Here is a 23,727-nt window from a genome sequence, read left to right as displayed (position 1 = left end):
TGACCTTTCCAGAAAGTCGTCCAACCTAGTGGCACCTCTGGAAAGGCTGGGCAGGATCTTCTCCCTTCCACCTACAACCTTTTCTCCCCAACCTCCCCCCGGCCCCCGTCACCTACTTCCCTACCTGCTCCTCTCCTGACCAGCTTGTAAGGAAGCAGGAAACGTTATTCTGACACTGACTGAACCGGATGGGGGAGTGGATTGGTGTCTGTAAACCCCCAACTTAGCCCAGTTCATAGAACTTTCCTTCTCGTCATGCTTTCATCAAAAAAAATTCACACGAATAAAACAGCTGGATAAAAAATATTCATTACCTGACAACCTTTATTGGAGAAGTGAAAGGAACTTTGAAATAGTGCTTTGTAAGGCGCATCATACAAGGCCTTTGTTTTCTATGTGTGTGAGGACGCTGCCCCAGTCCCGCACTCCCACTCGGCCACCCAGTTTATTAAGATGTCACCCTGGCTGGCCCCAGAATGGTGGTGACACCTTAGCCAGCTTCACTTTTACATGGGCAGAATGACTAGAGAAGACACTGGTACTTCCAAAGTCGGGCAGCCTGCTGAGGTCCCAGATCCTTGTCGTCCGCATTGTGCTCTCCCACAATGATCCCAGCTCGTGTTTAATTTACATGCACAGAAACCTTGCGAGCCCCCCACCCCACCCCCAGTGTGGGCCACAGACTGCTCCACTCTGCTGAGATTTCCTACCCTTCCACCACGATCTCAGAATCTTTTAAGGAGGATGAAAACAGAAACTAAACCGAGACGAGAATGCTGGGAAGATACAGATCCACAAAAGGACAACCATGGCGGGGGGAGGGTGAGAGATCGAGACAAGAGGTTCAACTATGCAGCCACGCTGCCAATTTAGAAAGATGTTAAGAGACACACTAGATAAAAATAAAACCCATCTAGCTCCCTTCTTCCACAAGATATTTTAATGCAGCAAGCAAAAATACTACAGCCTTCTTGTAGTAAGCACTGTTAGTATTCAACACTTTAACATTTATGGTGCATCACATAAAAACAAAGTCATATGCTTTTGCACAAATCAAAAAAATGTAGCAAATCAATAAAATGGCAAAATCAGGAGGAAAAATTATAATTTTCCCTCAAAATACAGCAAGTTTTAGAAATTTGTGGACAATAAACGTTTGCGGCCCCATATAGAGCTTCTGTTGCCAATTGAAAAATGAAAAAAAATCATCCTGACATAGGATGTTCCAACAGCCTAATTCACAAAAAAAAAAAAAAAAAGACAATTTACTCTACATTTAATAAAATGTTTATTTAGGATGGTAACACAAGACAAATCATGCAAGAGCTCAGTAAAAACAAAACAAAAACAAAAAATAATCAGAGAGTATAAGGAATGGCAATTGGTGCTGCCAATTAAGAAAAAAATGTAAATCATTTTACTACCTGAAAGTGATACGAAAAACCTTTTGAATCTGAGCAGGGACATGGTTGTAGTAATCTTTTGGAACTGTTAATTCAAGTGATAGGTGACTAACTTGTGTTCCAGTCCTCAGAGGAGTAGAGTCCTAGATCCAACATAATCATTAATATCCCTCACACCCCACATTTAGATGGCAAGCAGCCCAGAACCCCTGCCCCCCAAGTTCTCTGACACCCCTGGCACAATCTCAAAGTCACTCGTCTTAGCAAGAGAGTGGGGCAGGCACCTTTGGTGACTCTTAAACGAGACTCCATCTACATTCAGAATCTGAAAATTTTGGTAATGAAAACCATAAGCTTGTGAGTCATCCTTACCGGCCTTACATGTAGTGTTGTGACGTCCAAGGAAGGATTTCCACATTCGGTGGGAAGAGATTTGAACGAAGATAGACCAGATTGAACATAGTGTCTCAGATTTCAAACAAATATAACTCATCTTTTGGCAAAAAATAAATATAGTGGAATGCAAATTTGATAGATGGAAGAATATATAATCTACCAACTGTCAAGGAGTACAATTTCATTGCAGACACAAAGAATCAACAGTTTCAAAGAATTAAAAAAAAAAAAAGTTTGCACTTATTCCTCACAAATCTTCACTTTTGGAACTACCCCAATTGAAGCTACACACTGAATTTATTAATACAGCATTAAGTTTCTTTGTGTAAAAAAATCTTTGTACATAGTAATAAAAAAAGATAAGGCAAGATGCATTAAACAGAAACCTTCTGGTTCTTTTCCTCTGGGTTCTTACAGAGCCACTGATGACTATCTGCAACGAAAGAGTTAAGTTTCTGATTTTCCGTATCAAGCATCTTGTGCCTTTGCTGTGGTAAGAATTCTGTCCGAGCACCCTGAAGGACAGATGCTGGTGACGGTCTTTGGCACTTACGCTGGCAGACTGAGTTTCTTTCCCTTGAGTACTAGAATTTTAAAGAGAGGAAGAGAAAACAAAAGGTTACTGTCTTGACTAGCTGATCATTTCCTTCTTCCTGTTCCTAGAGGTCTGTCACACTCACGACACTACAGAATAAGGTACAAGGAAAGTCTTTGGCACCAAAAGTTATTGGATTTTGATGTCAATTTAAAAAAGCCCCCTGAACTATGAGTATGTCATGTACACATATACTGGAATTTTCTTCATGTGCCTTGATGTCACAGCAATTAAATTTAAGAAACACAAATTCGAATGAAACTGTCACTAAATTCACATTTTCTTCTCATTACTTTCTCCCCTAATCAACATATAGTAAAATATAACTGTTAATATGTACAGAGGTCTATGAAATTTGGGATGTTAAAAAAGAGAGAAAATATATATCCCCCTGTAGGTACCTAATTCTACCATTAGGAATTATACTGTATAGCAAAGGTTCTTAGCCTGAGTCTGTGGTTGGGTTACAGGGGCTCCTGAATCCCCTAAAACTATAGGCATACATTTGTGTGTACATGCATTAATATGCCTTTTTTTAAAAAATGAGGACCACAGTTTTCATCAAAATTTTGTGGCATCTGCATGTCCTATATTCATATAAACGTGAAAATATACATACACAAGGATACTCATCTAAGCACTGTTTTTGTTTTTTGAGAGAGAGTGAGTGTGCGCAAGCTGGGGGATGGGGGCAGAGGGAGAGAGAGAATCTTAAGCAGGCTGCATGCTCAGCACAGAGCCCGACACGGGGCTCAATCTTATGACCCTGAGGTCATGACCTGAGCTGAAATCAAGAGCTGGATGCTTAACCAACTGAGCCACCCAGGCGCTCCAAGTACTGGATTTTAATAGCAGCAAATCAGTAACAGCCTGTACCACAAACAAGGGGCTGAGTAAGTAAATGATGATATAATATACATAATGAAATATTCTATGGCTATTGAAAACTACGTAGATTTCTATCTACTGACTTGAAAAACTGTGAATGGGGGAAAACAGATTATAGAACAGCATGTGCAGTTGAGCTCCCGTGTCTGTGTATATGCACATCCACACACATATACCTATATGCATAGACCTATCTGGAATTATGTTTATCGGAACATTAACTACGATCATCTCTGAGCGGCAGGGCTTCAGGTGATTGTTTTCAGAATTATAAAAGCAGATAAAATTTCTTGTAATCAAAATGTGCTATTATAGAAAAACAATAAAGCTACAGAAAAGAAAAAAGGCTGAAAACCCTGAGTTCGTTTGGAAATGTTTTTCTGAAACCAGCTGTGCTTGATGACCTAGTGCCAGACTAGGACCATGCTGGGCCAGGGAGCTCCTAGAAACACAGGGCTGTGGGAACAAAGCAGGGAGAAGGCAGCCCGGGGTACCTTTTGTTATGTACAGGTAGAAGAAGTCGCAGTATAGAATAGTCTGGACAACTCCGGCCACCACAGCAATGAGGTCGAAGAAGCCCTCGAAGTAGAAGCGCCAGATCCAGTTGACGAGATAGAGGGCGCGGTAGAGGCCCAGGAAGAACAGGTAGTGGGTGGTGATGGTCTCCGCTTCCCCTGTCTTGCTGATCATGAACAGCTGAGGAAGGATAGCCACGGACTCCAGGTAGATGGAGAAGGTCCACAAAATCTGCGAGAGAGACCAGAGGCTTCAGTCGGCACCCAGCACCCGCCACGAGCTCAAAGGAAATACTCCCACTTTACTGTGGAGCAGCACGAAGAGCGAGGAGTCTGGGCAACGGAGTACGAAACGGAATAAATCTCGGAAACGGGAGTGACACTGAAGAGGCACATTCCCAATGACAAGCTGGGTGACCCGGACACCTCTGCCTCGGTGACTCTTCGTGACCCATCTCTCCAACATCTCCTTCCCGGTACAATTTTCTGTGAATCTACCTATGTGTCTCTCCAGGGTAAGCTTGTGCCACTCCGAATCCAGGGTGCTCTCTGCCGGGGGCACGAGGCTGTCAGAGCCTTCTATGCTCCCACTGCTGCTTTTCCTTATCAGCTGGTCTCCTTCACAGACTATCTCAATATTTCCACCATCTTTCTTAGTCTTTGGGCTTTCCTGGTGTGGTTAAATCAAAGGGACAAGTAACGCGAATTGTAATTATGCAAACATTCTGCCCAACGTGATTCACACGGACGACAGAAAGCTTTGCAGGTAGCCCTGGGAACATTCTGAATCCATAAGCAGCGGCTTCCCCAGGATGCTAAGGGAAGGGCAAGGCACCCAGGAGTGCAGGGCACCGCGCAAACCTTTTCCTCCACACCTGCCGTATGGCAACACTGCTTAGGGGATTGGCACACAGTTATCAATGTGCAACAGCCCTAGGTGAAGAAGAAACAAAGTTGGGTCCAACTGCAGAAAGACTATGTTCTTCAAGCACTGGGACAGGCAAGGCATTGGGTTTGCTACCACAGAAGTCGGTTTATTCTCTGGAGGAGAATCCTGCAATAATCTGTCAGCAGATACCCAAATAGCTGGGGGCTTAATGCCTGTCTGTGATTTATTTACACCAAATAGTGTATGCTGCACCAGAAGCTTGCTGAATCACGAAACCAAACAAACCAGAACCACCCACATTACCTGCAAGCCCGAGTGTTTCCCTAAATAACCTCTCAACTAACCTCCAGAGGAGAGAAATCATGATTGACCAGGAAGGAGAGGCCTCCCACAGGGACCACCAGAAACTCCACTCGGAAGGTATCATGATTTCCGTCGTAGGTTGCCTTAAATTTCATGTAGATCAGGTACACTGTGGCATAGGAGCAGGCAATGTAGATGAGCTAAGGACAGAAGAAAAGCACAAGTCATCCCTACTTTACAACGGCTCCAATGGCCTTGGCTTTCTACAGCATCCACATGTTCACAAAAGCAAGATCTTTTTCCTTAGCTTCTTTATTTCAAAATTTAAATACAATAAAGTTCACTTCTGGGGGTACATAGTTCTACTAGTCATATAACCACCACCACAATCGAGACACAGAATAGTCCTATCATGTGACCCCTCCCACCAGAAACCTCCCTCATGCTGCCCCTTTGCAGTCAAGCTGTTCCCCAAGGCCCGACCTCTGGAGATAACTGATTTTTTTTTTTCTTTTTGGATAACTGATATATTCCTGGTCCCTGCAGTTTTTGCCTTTTCCAGAATACCAAATAAATGGAATCATACAGTATGTCCCTGTAAGACCAGCTTCTTTCAACTACCATAAACGCATTCTCAATGCAACCATATCATTGCGTGTATTAATGACTGGTTCCTTTTTACTGCAGTAAAAGGACTGCACTGTGCAGGTGAACCACTAGCTTCGGGACAGGTGGTCTGGGATTCCTGTCAGCTTGGGGAACAGCGGGAAAAGCTGCTATGAGCCTTTATGCACACACATTTGTATGAACTGAACTTTTCATTTCTCTTGGGTAAGTACCTGGGAATGGGATTGCTGGATCATATGTTAAAAGAGTACCTTTAACTTTATAAGAAACTGCCCAAGAATTTATTTTTAATCTCACTTTAAAAACAACAACAACAAAAAACCAACCAAACAAACAAAAAAACAACTATTAGATAGCAGGTTAGGAAAAAAAAAACCACACCACCAAGTTCAATGGAGTTCAAAACCAGTATACTTCCCTCCAGCATGAGGATATTTCTTAGCCGGTGCTTTTCTTTTCCTTTTTATTTGACAGAGGCAGACAGTGAGAGAGGGAACACAAGCAAGGGGAGTGGGAGAGGGAGAAGCAGGCTTCCCTCACAGCAGTGAGCCCAATGGTGGGGCTCCATCTCAGGACCCTGGGATCATGACCTGATCCGAAGGTAGAAGCTTAAGGACAGAGCCACCCAGGCACCCCTTTTCTTTTCTAAGATGTATTTATTTATTTGAGAGAGAGGGAGGGAGAGCGAGAAAGAGTGAGGGGAGGGGCAGAGAGAGAAGATCTCCAGCAGACTCTTCAACAAGTGGGGAATAAATCTCACAACCTATGAGATTATGACCTGAGCTGAAACCAAAGGTTGGAGGCTTAACCGACTGAGCCATCCAGGCGCCATTAGCTCCAGCTTCTCTAAAGAAAAGACACAATGTAGCTCACGTTTAACTTTACAATGATCAGTTTTACCTACACTGTGTTACTTTAATACAGAACATTCAGATCATTCTATGAAAATTTTGTCTGGTAGCATACCAAAAGCAAAACCAAAAGGGATAACTTGTCTAACACTGCCACCTACAAGGGAGCTCACATAGCAGTGCAGTGTTCAAAGGCTTACAGTCAAGTTATGTTCTTTCATATTCAAAAGGTCAAACACCATATAGTCACGTGACCCAAAGGAAAAGTCTGTTATTCTGAAATTACAGCAATTTTCAGAATGCAGAATTTTAGGCCCAAGAGCCAAAGGGCAATTTGAGTCTCTGAATGGAAACAAGTGGGATATTAGTCAAGCTACCCGTTACTACTCCTTCGGAAAAGCACCTCATGAAACTTAATGAAGACACCTGGGCCAATGACGTATCAGGAAAATGAGAGCAATCATCAAGTCCTCCTATGCTTAAAAACAAAGTAAAGATACTAAACTATCCCTAGCACCTCATCATGGAGTTATATTTGCAAATAAATAGTTGGCAAGGTATTAAAGTTGTTGGTCATACCCAAACTACAAAAAAAAAAAAAAAAAAAAAAAAAAAATTGAGATTAACACCTTATATTTTAGAGTTCTCTCCACATACAAATATATGTATACATGGATATGAATAAAATAACATATAATCTACATGTATCAATAAAATACACATACATTTACACAGAGTCTCCTCCAGCACAACATCCAGCCAAGGCATGTGGTATAGCCAGGGGTCCCTCCCTAGCGCCCAGAACATGGCCGGCCAAGATTCTGTCCATAACGGCTTAGGCGACCACGGGAGTAAGCAGCTGCTTTCCCCTTCTCCCTGTGCTTGGCATTTAAAGTCAAAGCAATGAGACATAAAATTTGGCTCTCACTCCTCTAACTTTCAGGACATGCTTGGAAACCAGAACCAAGCAAGAAGGATTCTTCCGAAAAGCCAAGTATCCTGAGGGCCACGGAGGAGGTTCTTGCTCACACGCTTGTAATCCCGGCAGTTTTAACTGGCCTGGACACCAAGCAGGGACCTACCCGTGTTAAGGAGGCTAATTATTTCCTGGACACGAGGCTCCGGTCACTTAGTGACGAAGAATGAAATGATTCTGGGTAACTCAAGTTTGTTTCTCAGTAAAGACCACAGACCCAAATATGGCTTTGTCTACTCTGACCTGTGCTTATAAAAAATGCTTTGTAAGTACAACACCAAGAGGCCTCAGGTTAGACATGACATCCTCAGCTGGCCTACAATATTTAGTGCCTACGGCACAGCCCCGCACGCAGGTGCTCAGAAAGCTGTGCAGAAAGAATGAATGGAAAGAAAGGAGAGGCCTTTCTTTCATGCCCTGAGAGTGCCATACTTCTCCCTCCCGCACCCATCGCAAACTGCCGTCACCCACTGAGTACTGGAATGATAAGTCTACTCTCCCCAGCCAGACACTAAGTCTTCTGCTTGTTTGCGGCCCCGTCCTCAGCACTAGGGAAGTGTCCGGCGCTTTGGGTGCTCAGTATTAGTTCAAGAACCATGCGAAACTGAGGCCTTGGCGAGCGGGAAGCACGCGCCACCTCGGGTCCACAAGATGTGAGGTGGTCTGCCAATACACTGCGTTTTAGTAACTACAGGTTTTCATGTGGATTCAGAAAAAACAGGAGGACACTGAAGCCACGGATACTAAGGCTCAGGACAAGTTAAAAGGTTTTAGAGACACATTAAACAAGTTATGGTACAGCTGTTATTTAGGCATGGGAAGAGTAACAGAGATGGCACACAAAGAAGTTTACAGGACATGGACTTCACAGGAAAAGAAAGAAAAGAAGTAGAAGCCTACACACGATCTCTCCCACAACAGCGAAACGAGGTACTGCAGCAAGGAGCCCCGGTTTCAGTCCTCGTGCTGAGCCACCCTGCTGGGTTTCCCAGGGAGTCTGTAATTTCGCACGGCTTGAAAACATAATAGTTATCCCTCTTTCTTACAGGGTTATCAAGAGCTTTAGAAGTTTATCATACTCAAGGAACTTAAGGTTAAAAAATCTCTAACTGCAAAGCACTTTAATTAAACAGATACTCTCTGAAACTGAAAATGTGCTTAATGATAACGCTATTCCCACTTCTATGTACAAGGTGGTCTAAAAGTGCTTAGGTCGAGAACAGCATGTTTAGACATTATTCTAGAAGATGTCTAAGTACACAACTGACACAAACTTAATAGTTGCCACAGGCCCGTGAATTATGGATAAAATGCATTCTAATCGGATGCCATACCATACCTTCATAGATGTATTATATAATGAAATAAATGAAGTAAAAAGGTCCAGGTAACGAGTTGTGAAGACCAGTGCAAAGAGAAGCTGGCTTTTTCCAGAAATACCTAAGAAAACAAAAGGAAAGTATTAGAAAAGCCTCTCTTAGAGAAGCTGAACCCTTCCCGCAGAGAACACTACAGGAAGCGCAGATACGGAGAGTGGGTTCCAGGGTCAGAGACTGGTATCTGGGATGACTTCACGAAGTCACTTTACACTTTACATTCTTGAACATGCTCCTGGGGGGAGGCTCTAAGAACCCAGCAGTCTCATTCATCACGCTGGGTGACTTGCCTCGATCATGCTAACACCAGTATGCCAGGATGTACTGTTCAAATGAGTACTTTTCTTTCCTTTTTTTTTTTTTTTTAAGATTTTATTTATTTATTTGAAAGAAAGAGAGAGTGCAAATGGGGGAGGAGCAGAGGGAGAGGGACCAATCAGACTCTGCCCCGACACGGGGCTCGATCTCACGACACCATCATGCCGTGAACCAAAATCAAGAATTTGGACGCTCACAGACTGAGCCCCCCAAGTGCCTCTGAATGCTGTATTTTCCAAATATATACTTTAGGTAAGAATAATTTCACTACTTCTGCTGATACTAACTTGCTTGCTAGCTTTAGCATCTTTCTTTCCACTTTATTTTTTTTTTAATTTTATTTATTTATTTGACAGAGAGAAATCACAAGCAGATGGAGAGGCAGGCAGAGAGAGAGAGAGAGGGAAGCAGGCTCCCCGCCGAGCAGAGAGCCCGATGAGGGACTCGATCCCAGGACCCTGAGATCATGACCTGAGCCGAAGGCAGCGGCTTAACCCACTGAGCCACCCAGGCGCCCCTTTCTTTCCACTTTAAAACAATGTCTCTCAAGGTGACAAACCTTCACCGCCTGGGGGTCTAATCTGATTAAGGAGACAAGGAACCCAGTGAGGAACACTGCTGCCCTTCACGGTGAGCAGTAACGTCACTCCCTAAGGCAGAGGTATGGCCTCCCAAGGTAACTTGCTTTGTTAAGCACACATTTCTTGGACAGGTGAAAATTTTTAAAACTCCATCTCTTAGATTCATCACAGCCATAAAAATGTTGCTCTGGATGCCACGGCAACAAGAGGGTGGGAACCTACTATGACAGTCCTCAGAAGCAGCAGTCTTTAAAAAAATAAAAACAAACAAAAAACAGAAAAACAACCACCACCACCAAAACCCCACCCCAACAACCACCACCTTAAATCTGCTCCCACCTCCAGCCACCAGCCCTCCTCCAGAGCACTGCTGCAGCACGTGGAGATCATCTACGGAAGTGTCGAAGGTCACTTAGTGTGTGTACTCAGCTTTTCTGACATCTATATTTGGCCAAATATTTATGTGACAAAGGATGTGAACTATGGGTTTCAGATGACAATTGAGCAAATTCATGAAGGAAACATGAATCCACCTACCCAGTCAGAATCCACCCACCTTCCTCTATGTTGCAAACTTCACACCACTAAACATTTCGGTAAGCATGTATTTTGCAGAAATGTTGCTGCAACAAATTATTAGCAACAGTCTCATGGAATGTGAAAATTACACTGTTTTTAAATGATATTTTACAACATAATTTTGTGGCTTGTTGAAACTAAAAGCTGGGATACAAGAACGTTACTTTCTTTTCTTTCTTTCTTTCTTTCTTTTTTTTAAAAGATTTTATTTATTTATTTGACAGAGAGAGAGATCATAAGCAGGCAGAGAGAGACAGGGGAAGCAGGCTCCCTGCTGAGCAGAGAGCCCAATGCAGGGCTCCGATGCCGGGACCCTGAGATCAATGATCTGAGCCGAAGGCAGAGGTTTAACCCACTGAGCCACCCAGGCACCCCAAGAATGTTACTTTCTACATATGAATAATTGCAATTCTCATCTATTCACAAAAATACCTAAACAAAACCTGAAGAAAAAGTTGACTCTCTCCTCCTGCGTCAATCAACAGTAACCAATTTCAAGGGTCAAAGGTGGAGATATAGACAGTTTGCTCCTTTCAGTTTTCCCCAGTAATGGAGAGCTTTTTTTCTTATCAGAGATCAGTGTTCCAAAGGAGAACAATGAGGCTGCCATTCACACAGAGACGTGGGAGGGAGAGAGAGGATGAGATGAAGGGAAAGGACAGGCAGCATGCAGTTCACCTCTGGGGTTTGTTGAAGCTTTGAGAGAAATTCCCAGTTCCTTTCCCATCTGGTTCTTTCCAATATTTTATTTTTATTATTATTATTTTTAAAAGATTTTATTTATTTATTTGACAGGGATCACAAGTAGGCAGAGAGGCAGGCAGAGAGAGGGAGAAGCAGAGAGCCCAATGCAGGGCTCAATTCCAGGACTCTGGGACCATGACCTGAGCCGAAGGCAGAGGCTTTAAGCCACTGAGCCACCCAGGCGCCCCTCCGGTATTTTAAATAAAAAAAATTATAGAATACATACAGGCAAATCTGTTATAAAGGCTTTATTCTAATGGAACTTTGGAAGCCAGACAGATTTGCAATTTTTCCTCATTTTCAGCATTCTTAGACTACAAACTCAGGACTATCATATCGCCTTTACTACTCCCTTTGAGACCCAACTCACATACCACTTTCTCGGGGAAGTCATCTTTGAAGACACCTCCCCCTTGGTGATGTTTATTCATCCAGCAAGTACATAATGGGAACTTCCCATCAGCTGCTGCCCTAGCTCCTAGTACGGTCTTATGAAATACACTGCGACTGTCTGGTTGCCTGTCTTCCCACTTTCCCAACAGACAATGAGATCTCCAAAGGTTAGGGTCATGTCTTACCCATTTTGTATTCTCTGTGCTCAGCTCTGGGCCTGACACACAGCAGGGCTAAGAAAATATCTGCCGAATGAATGAACAAATGGTCCAAAAAAAAAAAGAAAAAAAGAGAATTCATTTTCTTTTTATGTCATGGGGTAAATTCTCATTTTGTAGTATTTTGGGATAACATTTCCAAAGAGTATCTAAGTCATACTCTGTCCCTATGACCATAAATAGGCAATGGTCTTTGGGCTCTGCCCTAATTTACTGCCAACCAGAGGGTGGGAGAGTCCCCTGAGCAGGAGAGGAGCGAGAGACAGGAAGTATGTGGCCTGTAGCTTGTCTCATGGTGCAGAATCAAGGTAGGAACCGCCATGCTGGAAATCTAAGTGTGCTTATACAGTTCTACCCTAGTCTTCCTGGTCTGGAATCCTGGAAGCAGCAACTTCTTCCTTTAAGACAGAAAAATTGTCCTATCTTCACAGATGGCAGAGATCCCAGCTGAAGCCAGAGAGGGCAGGGGCAGGAATCTCTTTCCCAGAGAGAACCTAGTCACTTTCTCCCTGTTTGGGACCAAAGCATGTGAAGGCTGGCAGTTAACAAGCTATCAAGAATATTCACTCTAGGGGCACCTGGATGGCTCAGTGGGTTGAGCCTCTGTCTATGGCTCAGGTCATGATCTCAGGGTCCTGAAATCGGGCCCCACATCGGGCCCTCTGTTCAGCAGGGAGCCTGCTTCCCCGACCCCTACCTCTCTCTGCCTGCCTCTCTGCCTACTTGTGATCTCTCTTTCTCTGTGTCAAATAAATAAATAAAATCTTAAAAAAAAAAACAAAAAGAATATTCATTCTAGGTCTCCTGGGTGGCTCAGTCGGTTAAGCAGCTGCCTTCGGCTCAGGTCATGATCCCAGGGTCCTGGGATCGAGTCCCACATCGGGCTCCCTGTTCTGCAGAGAGCCTGCTTCTTCCTCTCCTTCTGCCTACCACTCTGCCTCTGCCTACTTGTGCTCTCTCTCTGTGTGTCAAATAAATAAACAAAATCTTTAAAAAAAAAGAATACTCATTCTAAATGTTTCTGAAATGGCCATCCCAATACCAAATGCACCAAATATTCATATTAATGAGTATACCATTTTAAATGGAAATCAGTCTTTAAACCCAAGACCATTTCTGTCATTTCCTATTGGACCAAGTTAGGTTTAATACCATCCTATAACTATACACTACAGTGTGTATTACTTTAAATCATGCCGCAGGTTGAAAGTTGCATTTCTTTTATTTCCAGTGGTTTACAGAACAGAACCCTCGACCAAAGAGAAAAGCCTTTCACGACTTATTTTTGTCCTGGTAACAGCTGAGCTACAAGCAAGTTCTCTAAGTCAGACCACCAGGACAGTCTGCGCTGTCAAACAGGCAGCACTCAACAAGGGTCCCAGGCACCATACTCCAACCCACTGTCCCTAAGGATGTGGGTACTCCCGTAAAGACCATTAACGGTGCCTGGAACCAGCAGCCTAAGAGTCAGGAGCTGACCTGTAACACAACTCTTGTGACTTAGGGAAAGAGAGGCTCTGGAGCCAGACAGACTGGGTTTAAGCTCAGCCCCTGAACACACACGGTAAGCCTGGGCCCATTACATACATTGTCCCCATCCACAACCTCACTTTCTGCATCTGTCTAATGGGAACAAATTATGACAACTTTATGGGACTGTTAAAGAAAAAGTGCTCTATACTATACCTGCCACAGTGGAAATGTTTGATAAATGACAGTTCTTACTAGGTACTGTTTCACTGTTTTTTCTTGTTTTCAAAGAAATACATGCTATTTAATTAAAAATTCCAACTGGGCTAAAATATACGGAAAAAAACCCAAAAGGGCCTTTCAACATCCCTCCCACCTCCATTTTATTTTATTTTATTTTATTTAAAGATTTTATTTATTTATTTGACAGATAGAGATCACAAGTAGTCGGAGAGGCAGGCAGAGAGAGAGAGAGAGGGAAGCAGGCTCCTTGCTGAGCAGAGAGCCTGATGCGGGACTCGATCCCAGGACCCTGAGATCATGACCTGAGCTGAAGGCAGCGGCTTAACCCACTGAGCCACCCAGGCGCCCTCCCACCTCCATTTTAAATGAAACTTTCCAGGCTTTTCAAAAGCCAGGGTGGCTCAGTCAGTTAAGACCCTGATCCCAGGGTCCTGGAACAGAGCCCCACATCGAGCTCCCCGCTCAATGGAGAGCCTGCTTCTTCCTCTCCCCCTGTCTGCCACTCCCCCTACTCTCTCAAATAAATAAAATCTTAAAAAAAAAAAAGCTCCTTTTATATATGTATTTGCATCTGTACCTGCATATACGTTTGCCCCTTAAAATGGGGTCATAGAATCTTTTGCTTTACAGTTTGCTTTTTAAAACAAAACAAAACAAAACAAAATAACAACAACAACAACAACAACAAAACATTTTATTTGAAAGAGCAAGTGAGAACAAGCAAGGGGAGCAGCAGAGGGAGAGGGAGAAGCAGCCTCCCTGCTCCAGGGATTGATCCCAGGACCCTGGGATCATGTCCTGAGCCAAAGGCAGATGCTTAATCAGCTGAGCCACCCAGGTGCCCCTACAATTTGCTTTTTTTTTTTAATCTTAACCTCTCAGATTTATCTTCCCCTGTTAACACTTCCAGCTCCTTCGTGTTATAGCTGCACAGTATTCCCACAGTGCAACCATACCACATTTGTGCAACCACTCAATTAACGGACATTTGGGTTGTTTGCAATTTTGTTTTTATGAATACTACACAAATATCCTTTTATCTATAAAAAGTGTTCTGTAGTTATTTAGGTACAAGGAACATCTTTACACTTACAGATAGTTTACTTATAGATAGTTAACCTCTTACTTTTTTCACGTAGTAAGGAAACAATGGTATGCACTGCTGTTTTACCATCAAAGTTCCTAACTATAGTGAGCCTGGGCAGTCATTCACACTTAATGGGCCTTCTGCTGTTCTTCTGTGAACTGTCAACTTTGCCCATTTTTCTATCCTTTTTTAAAAAATGTGTAGGAGTATTTTATTATGTGTGTTATGTATATTATGTGTATTATGTATGTGAGCTTTTCGTTGCTTAGATATATTGCAGATTACTTCTCTCAGTTTACTCTCTTTTAATTTTGATGACATTCTGAATCAGTAAGTTAATTTGGGGAGATGAATCATCTTGCCTCCTTAACAGCCTATCTGGTCCTATTTAGAACCACGGTTATAAAGATACGTTCAGGTCATCTTCTATGTCCATTAACAAAGTTCCAGACTTTTCTTCACAGAGGTCTTACATACACCTTGCTGGGAAGTCATGGGAGCCTTCCCTGGGATCCTTCTAGCCACTTCACATCCACAGGATTTACTATCTACATTTAATACCCTTTATGATGATCTTTTTATATATGTCTTATTATTTCAAGTAAATTGCAACTTTCTTCAAACCAGAGACTTTGCTAGCTACAAGGTGCTTCTCTGAATTGCAATCCTAGTGCTTTGCACACAATGGGTGGCCAACAGATGTTTGAGAGCAATGATTAGCCAACAGACTGGCACTCAAAAGAACAGAGGAGACAGCTGCTACAAAGAGGGAGCTGGGAATGTGATACAATAGCTTCCCGAAGTACTCAGTGACCTCAATAAAAAGATGAGATTTTGTATTCAAAATTATATGCTGTCCAGTTATGAGAAATGGAGGGGACGCTGGATGTTCCTGTCATGTTTGGAAGGATAAAAAGTCTATGACAAAACCAACATAACAACACTTAACAACAATCAAAGCAAAGGAGGGGAGAGACTGGGAGAGGGCGCCTGGGAGTGACGGATCTCAAAAGGACTCCACTAGTAATTTAAACACAACCGATACAGCACTATTAATAACTATCAGCCAGCCTACAGAAAAATGATGCTAGGAAGTTCTTCATCTACATACCAAGGCTTGTTCTCCCAAGGCTATCCAGGTCGTGTTTAGGACAAGGACAAAGTGATAACTTGAGCGTGCTGTGGATCCAGCTGCAGCAACAGTTCAGGGATCTAAGAAAATCACACTTCAACTGCACCCTTTTGTAATGACAACAGCAGACAAAGACACAGAGAGCTAAACCAAGATCAGCTCTCCTGTCCTCACATTAAAACAGGCCCTTATAGGTAGCCATCTTCAAATCAGATGGTCAGGAAAACAGAATCTGCAGCTTCCATACTAATCTGCCTCATCCCTTACCCTAAGGGAAAAAAGCCCCATGGTTCCGGCTGCAGGGATGTTCACAACAGGTGCCCAAATCCTAAAATGAACCCCAATACCAGTATTGTCAAAGTGAGAAACATAACCTGAACGTACAAGTCTCTTATTCCAGTTATTTGAGAAACTCATATCGAATTCTTACTCTTTCAAAAGCCTCTAAACAACTTTCATAATTTAGAATGGAAAAACAAAGCAGCCAATCAAATTTAGCATTTAATTCTGAATAAATGATCTTGGTAATTCTGATTTCTAAAAGGCCAGGAAATCTCATGTATAAGAACGAAAATGATCCTAAATCTGACAAAGAGAATAGTTTAGTAAGTGCTTCAGGTTAACTGTTGGGATACTTGACAAACACACAACTCATCTTGACAAACATACCTATCTTCCTTCCTATTTTGGCTAAAGTATTTTCTATTTTCCTAAATGCTCCTAAATCTCTCAAATGAAGATAGTGAATATTAAAAAATAAACAAAACAGGGGAACCTGGGTGGCTCGGTGGGTTAAGCCTCTGCCTTCAGCTTGGGTCGTGATCCCAGGATGCTGGGATCGAGTCCTGCATCGGGCTCTCTGCTTGGCAGGGAGCCCGCTTCCTCCTCTCTCTCTCTCTCTCTGCCTACTTGTGATCTCTGTCAAATAAATAAAATAAATAAATAAAATCTTTAAAAAATAAAAAAAAACAAAACAAAACAGCAAACCCTCTCACTTTCTCCACATTACTCAAGGTTCCCTTAAGAATTTTATACGTGGAGGTATAGTAGCTTCTTCCCAAAATCTTAGTTTAGATACCCGTTTAAGACACAGCATGCTTCAATACTTAAGGACTTGACAAAGAACAGGATTCTGAGAAATACACAAAAGAAAATGAAGAGACTCATACAAAAATTTTGGAGCAAAAATCAAGATAAAAGTAACATTTTCTGAGTGAGGGTGGGTGAAATGGGTAAAAAAGGTACACACTTCCAGTTATATAATAAATTAAGTCCTGGGGATGTCATGTATAACAGGATGACTATAGTCAGTAACACCATATTACATATTTGAAAGTTGGTTAGAGAATAGATCTTTAAAGTTCTCATCACAAGAAAAAAAATGGCTAACTACGTGTGGTGATGGATGTTAACTAAACTTACTGTGGTGATCACTTCACAATATATACATATATCAAATCATTATGTTGTACACCTAGAACTAATACAACATTATATGTCAATTATATCTCAATAAAGTCCACGGGGGGGGGGGGGCACATTTCCTGAGTGTAATGAAAAAGATGACTTAAACTACTAGTCTGGCATCAGAGTTTAAACTAAAATTACTTTGGCCAAAATAGATACTGATTCAAAATCCTTAACTGTGATTAAATTGCCTGTGTTTCAATCCTGGCTCTACCACTAATTTCCCCATCTCCTTTCAGGCTCAGTTCCCTCCTCCACAGAATGGGGACAATAGCAGCTAGCTCTTAAGATCATTTTAAAGACTAGGTGGAAAAAGCTATGTAAAGCATTTAGTGCACTACCTAACACAGCAAGCACTTAATCATCAGCTGTCACAGTTGCCACAATTACTTTTCTATAATTGGAAAACTTAAGGACTGAATCTCTCAGAATGTGTACAAAATGAGAGATCATCTCCAAGCCAGACAACACTGGGTTCAGTACATGGACTTTGGAACATCCATTTTGACTGCTCAAAGGTCTCCTGTTTTTGCTTACTTCCTCGATCTCAGGTACGTTCTGGGGAGATAGGTGAGTCCTAAAGACAGCAGTCAGTGATGTGGGGTATTACTCTAGATGTGGAAATCTTTAGAAACTGATCAGGGAAATGGGATCTCTGCCACCTAGGTAGATCCATCTTTTACTGCCTCTGCAAAAATGAAGCTCTCGAACGTGGCATCAAAAAGAAGTTTAAAGAAGACACTGCATTTCAAGAAATCATCTAAAAAATTGCCCCTCTGAAACTTTTGCGGTTAATGAAATGTAAAACTTCACAGTTGTTATCTGGGAAAGATCTGTCCCACTGCCTCCCAGCAATGCATGCATGAAATGTGTACTCCAGAGGAGGGAGTCGCCAACTCACTGGTGACGTGGAGTGAGGAATTACAGGAGACCACAGGAGACCTCGGCGGCCCCCGGAGCCGCAGGTTTAAGAGAACCCGTTATTAGCTGGAGGCACTTAGGAGTTCGACAGACTAGTTCGTTTTTCAGAGCAGCACTGATGGTCCCCCAAGAAATTCACTTAGGAACCTCCTCACACCTCCTCCCGCGGCGGCCGTGATCATAAACCCCAGAGCTGGGGTGAAGGCCACAGAACTCTAGGGTCAGACCTGACGCGACACCCTAACCTAAAGGCCAGTCCTCAAAGAGGCAGGGTAGCGAGCGGGGTGACCTCCCGCTCCCGCTCCACCTCCCGGGCTGGCCCGGCTGCCACGTCAGGCCGAGCGGGCCGCGGTCCTGCCCATCCTCCTCCCTCCCGTCCCATTGATTCGCGGGCTCCCCGCACCTCCCGACCCGCCGCCCAGGCGCCCGGGCGCCCAGGCGCGCGGAGCTGCGCCCATCAGAGCCGAGGGCACCGGGGCGAGCCTGCCGGACTCCCCCGACCCCCGCCCCATCCAAACTTTTCAGACCGAATGGGGTCCCGCGTATTCCGGCTGGCGCCTCCCCCGCCCCGACAGCTCAAGTTCGGGAGCCCACCCAGCGCCCAGCGGGGCCCAGCGCCGCGACACCCCTCCCGGCCTGCGCGCCCACCCCGAGGGGCCGCAGGGCAGGGTACCCCCCGCCCGGGCCGACCCCCCGCCGGGCCAGCCGAGGGGGGTGTGTCGGGCGCCGCGGGCCCGCGGGCCGTGGGGCGGCCGACGTCCGCGGCTCCGCGGGGCGACCCGGCCTGGCGCCCGAGCCTCTCCGGGACCTGGCCCGCCGCTCACCGGCGCAGGAGCGCGTCTTCCAGATCTTCAGCAGCAGGATGACGATGGCCGCCAGGTGGGACAGGTCCCCCGTCAGCCGGAAGATGTTCATGGCGGCGGCGGTCGGCGCGGCGGCCTGGGGCTCGGCAGCTCAGGCGGCGGCGGCGGCGGCGGCGGCGGCGGCGGCGGCAGCGGCGGCCCCTGAGAGGAAGCGGCGAAGATGGCGAGAGCGGGCGCGACGTGGCCAGGGACGTGGCCGAACTGCCGGCGCGCGCGGGGCAGTCTGGGAGAGGGGAGGCCGCTGCCAGACCCCGCCCCCTGCCCCGCCCCTTAAAGGGGACGCGCCCAGCGTAGCCCCGGTTCGAAGGGCCGGCTCAGGAACTCCCTCCGCGGGACCCCGACCCCTCCCCAACTTCCCCCTGCCCGTTTCCGGCTTCCCCTCGGGTGCCAGCGATTTCCTTTAATTTTTGAAATGACACTCCCTTGTGAGAGATTTCCCCCCCGCACCCCATCTTAAAAGCTCTGTAGGCTTACTGGATGAAAAAGTGTAAGAGGAAAATGAATCATGTGTCCATAATTGTATAAGCTGGATAATTGCACCTATTCACGCAGGAGAGAATTTCCATTTTGACTCAGAGAACTCACTTACCCTTTCACACTTTTACTGGCTGCAAGGATTTTTTGCAGACCAGCTTCTGGCCCTCTATTCTGCACAACTTGTTTCTCTCTCACAGAGATGTGCGCCCCCCCCCCCACTCCCGCCACCACCCAGCATCCCAGATACACTTGTAAGAAAGAGCTTGCTACCCAGGTGTAGGAAGTGTGGTCAAGATCCTGCAATCAGTGTCTTCTGGGCTGGCCTCACCTATGGGGGGGGCCACCTCACCCAAGGTCACCCCTTCCATGGGGCAACCCATATCTGCTTCCAGTGACTGAGTGAGCTGGAGGTAAAGGTTTGGCCAGTTCACTTGGGACATTCTAGCAGACAACACTTAGTCCAGAACTCCCATCCTGTGGCCGGAGCTTTGCGGAGCCTGTGTGACCATTTGGCTTCTCCATGCCCTATCCTGTTTCTCCTTCTTCCTTTCACAGGTATAGATTTCCTGTCATTCCTCGACCTGTCTCGGCAGTGGATGCTTCTGGAGAACCCATCCCGCGACAGTTGGAACAGGGAGGGGTGCAAGAAAGCAGGTGATTAGAATGCGGGATTTGGAGCTGGCTGGCTGTGGCTACGCCGTTGGTGGGTGGAGCACAGACAGCCCCTAGCAGAAAGGAGATATTCAGTTATGAAAACTTTAACTTGCCCAACCAAAATGAGTCTGTTATGTCAAGGGTAGGGCCTTGGTTGAAAACACCTGGAATCCAGGTACATAGATATGTGGGCAGAGGCCTCGACCATGTCTAGCTCCCAGGGCTACCCTAAAACTTTTGAGCCTGCAGCAATGGCCCATTCCCCACCCTCCCCCAAGAGCTAGCTTCCCTGGAGCTGGAAGGCCATGCAAAGGCCTCTCCGCACCAGGCAACACGTGCTCCTCTCAGGACCAGCTCTGGCAGGTGGGAGGCTGGCAGCTGCAGGGCGGGGATTTCAGCAGATGGGGTCCGGAGCTGGGCAGAGCCTCCGCGCTGGCAAGATACCGGGGAGAGCGACCTCGTGTGGTAACGCTCAGTAACTACACCTCCTGGTAGCTGTGTGCTCAGGAGTCCTCCTCTGCCTGGTTCTGGGATGCGCCTGAGACTCAAGTTAATTCATAGAATGAAACAGAAGGGATGCTGTTCTGGCTCAGGACCTGGCTTTCAAGGGGACTGGCAGTTTCCCTATCCCCTCTCTTGGGAAATGTGTTTCTGGGATGCCTGGGCTGCTCTGCGAGGACTCCAGCTACCCTGCTAGGGAGGTCAGGATATGGGGAAAGACCTACACAACACAGCTGAGCTGGAAGAAAGGTAAAATATTGCAAAAATCAGAATGATAAAAGAGCGAGAATCCAAAGAAGAATAGAAGGCCTGGATCTAGAATCAGCCCTGGAGGCTTGTATTGATGGTTCTGGGCTCAGAAGGACACAAGAGAAAAAGTCTGTACAGTACGGGAGAGGGTTAGGGTTGGAGATCTGCATATAAAGTAGGGCCCTCAAGAGTTGGGACCCTCGGTGGGTACACCAGGGTGGAAATCACAGAGGGTGAAGGGCTTCTTTTAGCCTTGGGTCTGGGTGAAGGGAGCAAAACAAAACAAAACAAACAAACAAACAAAAAACAAGTCTCCCTGAGAATTTTTTTTTTAACATTTATTTATTTATTTATCTGAGTTGGGGAGGAGGCACAGAGGGAGAGGGGGAGAGGGAGAGAGAATCCGGAAGCAGACTCCCCACTGAGCCCAGAGCCCCAGGAAGGCTTGATCCCAGGACCCTGAGATCATGACCTGAGCCGAAGGCAGAAGCCCACTGAGCCACCCCAGGCATCACTCTTTTTTTTTTTTTTTTAAGATTTATTTATTGATTGATTTTTAGAAAGAGAGAGTGAGCAGGGGGAGGGGCAAAAGGAGAGAGTGAGAGAGTCTTAAGGAGACTCCGTACTAAACATGGAGTCCTACATGGGGCTCGATCTCATGACCCTGAGATCATGACCCTAGCAGAAACCAAGAGCCCAATACCCAACTGGCTGAGCCACCCTGGCACTCCTTCCTTGCGAATTCCTTTTTTTTTTTAATTTAATAAAATTTAGATTTTATTTATTTATTTGCCAAGAGAGACCGAGACAGCAAGAGCACAAGCAGGGGGAGCAACAGGCAGTGGGAGAAACAGACTCCTCTGTTGAGCAGGGAGGCTGATGTGGAACTTGATCCCGGGACCCTGGGTTCATGACCTGAGCAGAAGGCAGCAGCTTAACCTACTGAACCATCCAGGCCCCCCTCACTTGAGAATATATATATTTTAAAAGAGTTTATTTATTTACTTGGCAGACAGAGAGCACAAGTAGGGAGGTAGGCAGGCGAGGGGGGGGAGGGAAGCAGGCTCCCTGCTGAGCAGAGGGCCAGACATGGGGCTTGATCCGAGGACCCAGAGATCATGACCTGAGCCAAAGGCAGAGGCTTAACCCACTGAGCATCCAGGCACTTCTCCCTTAAAAATTCCCAACACGGGGCGCCTGGGTGGCTCAGTGGGTTAAGCTGCTGCCTTCAGCTCAGGTCATGATCTCAGGGTTCTGGGATCGAGTCCCGCATCGGGCTCCCTGCTGAGCAGGGAGCCTGCTTCCTTCTCTCTCTCTCTGCCTGCCTCTCAGTGTACTTGTGGTTTCTCTCTGTCAGATAAATAAATAAAATCTTTAAAAAAAAAAAATTCCCAACACGACCCTACCCACCTATGAGTTTGAGGCTGGAATTCATAGTACCTATGTGACAGGGAGCAAAACAAAACAAACAAACAAACAAAAAACAAAACAAAACAAAACCACCAAGAGACATGCACTTTATTTTGTTTTTTAAGATTTTATTTATTTAAGAGAGCTAGAAAGAGAGCATGAGCAGAAGGAGGGCCAGAGGGAGAAGCAGACTCCCCGCTGAGCTGGGAGCCCAACACAGGGCTCGATCCCAGGACCTGGAGATCATGACCTGAGCTGAAGGCAGGTGCTTAACTGAGTGAGCCACTCAGGTGCCCCAGAAATTCACTTTTTTTTTTTTTTAAGATTTTGTTTATTTGACAGACAGAGATCACAAGTCGGCAGAGAGGCAGGTGGAGAGGCAGGCAGAGAGAGAGGAGGAAGCAGGCTCCCTGCTGAGCAGAGGACTCTGGGATCATGACCTGAGGGGAAGGCAGAGGCTTTAACCCACTGAGCCATCCAGGCACCCCCAGAAATGCACTTTAAATTCAGACTCTAAAGAATTACCACAGGCAAGTTTCCAAGAATAAGAGATCTCAATACAACTGCAAAACAAGCAAAAACAAGCAAAAAGCAAAAAACCACACACAAGGAGAAAGCCGCTGTGAATTAGAAACGCAGAAATGAGACACTGCAATATTGGACTTGCAGAGACTTTAGTTATTAGAATTAGCAGACACAGGATAAAAAATTAAATGTGTTTAACATGTTTATGTAGATAAAAGGAGACAAATACGAATGAGAACCAAGAGAGTATAAAAAAATGATCTGGCGTAGTTGAAAAAGAACCAAATAGAACATTTCAAAAAAAGACTTTATTTTTAAGCCATCTACACCCAATGTGGGACTTGAAGTTGTGACCCCAAGATCAAGAGTCACATGCTCTGCTGACTGAGCCAACCAGGCACTCCCCAAATATAGCTGCTATAAATAAAAGCCATAATAATTGATATTAGAAATTCAGTAGGTGAATCAAGCAGATTAAACATGGCTAAAGAGCGAATTAATGAGTTAGGAGTTAGATATGAAGAAATTAAACAGAATTTATGGGGCAGATAGATGAAAAACATGAAAGAGAGAATAGAGTAAGAAACAAAATGTCTGATTGGGATATCAGAAGAAAGAAAAGATGGAAAGAATGAGAGAGAAACAATATTCAGAAAAATAATTACTAAGAACTTTCCAAAACAAATGAAATATCTAAATTCTCGGTTTCAGGAATCCCAGTGAATCCCAAGTGAGACAAAAAAAGAAAATCCCAGCGTGCCTGGGTGGCTCAGTCCATTAAGCACCTGCCTTCAGCTCAGGTCATGATCCTTGGGTCCTGGGATTGAGTCCCACATCAGGCTCCTTGCTCAGTGGGGATCCTGCTTCTCCCTCTGCCTATCACTCTCCCTGCTTGTGCTCTCTCTCTCAAATGAATAAATAAAACTTTTTAAAAAAGAGATTTTCAGATACAAAAATGGAAAGAATTTACTACCACTGACAGGCTCTCACTACAAAAAATTCTGAAGTAGGGGTGCCTGGCTGGTTCAGTTGGAAGGCCATACCCCCCTTGATCTCGAGCCCCACATTGGATGTAC

The 23,727-nt window shown here is 45.0% G+C and overlaps 1 protein-coding gene across 2 annotated transcripts; it reads right to left on the bottom strand.

Annotated features, from left to right (window-relative positions):
* Positions 1-306: 306 nt before the first annotated feature.
* KDELR2 (KDEL endoplasmic reticulum protein retention receptor 2) lies at positions 307-19,031 on the bottom strand. Of its 2 annotated transcripts, XM_059154721.1 has the most exons (5): positions 18,797-18,978; positions 8,783-8,883; positions 5,031-5,189; positions 3,777-4,029; positions 307-2,383 (listed from the first exon to the last, which is right to left on the bottom strand). In XM_059154721.1, exons 1-5 carry the CDS (start codon positions 18,885-18,887, stop codon positions 2,349-2,351), a joined length of 639 nt encoding a protein of 212 aa, XP_059010704.1. In that variant the 5' UTR covers positions 18,888-18,978; the 3' UTR covers positions 307-2,348. The 2 variants fall into 2 exon arrangements, with proteins under 2 accessions (XP_059010704.1, XP_059010705.1); XM_059154722.1 differs by lacking the exon at positions 3,777-4,029 and having other exon boundaries at positions 18,797-19,031.
* Positions 19,032-23,727: the final 4,696 nt, after the last annotated feature.

This window comes from Mustela lutreola, chromosome 17 (genome assembly GCF_030435805.1).
Source record: "Mustela lutreola isolate mMusLut2 chromosome 17, mMusLut2.pri, whole genome shotgun sequence".
Lineage (NCBI taxonomy): Eukaryota > Metazoa > Chordata > Mammalia > Carnivora > Mustelidae > Mustela > Mustela lutreola.
This window is presented reverse-complemented; position numbering and strand designations above follow the sequence as displayed.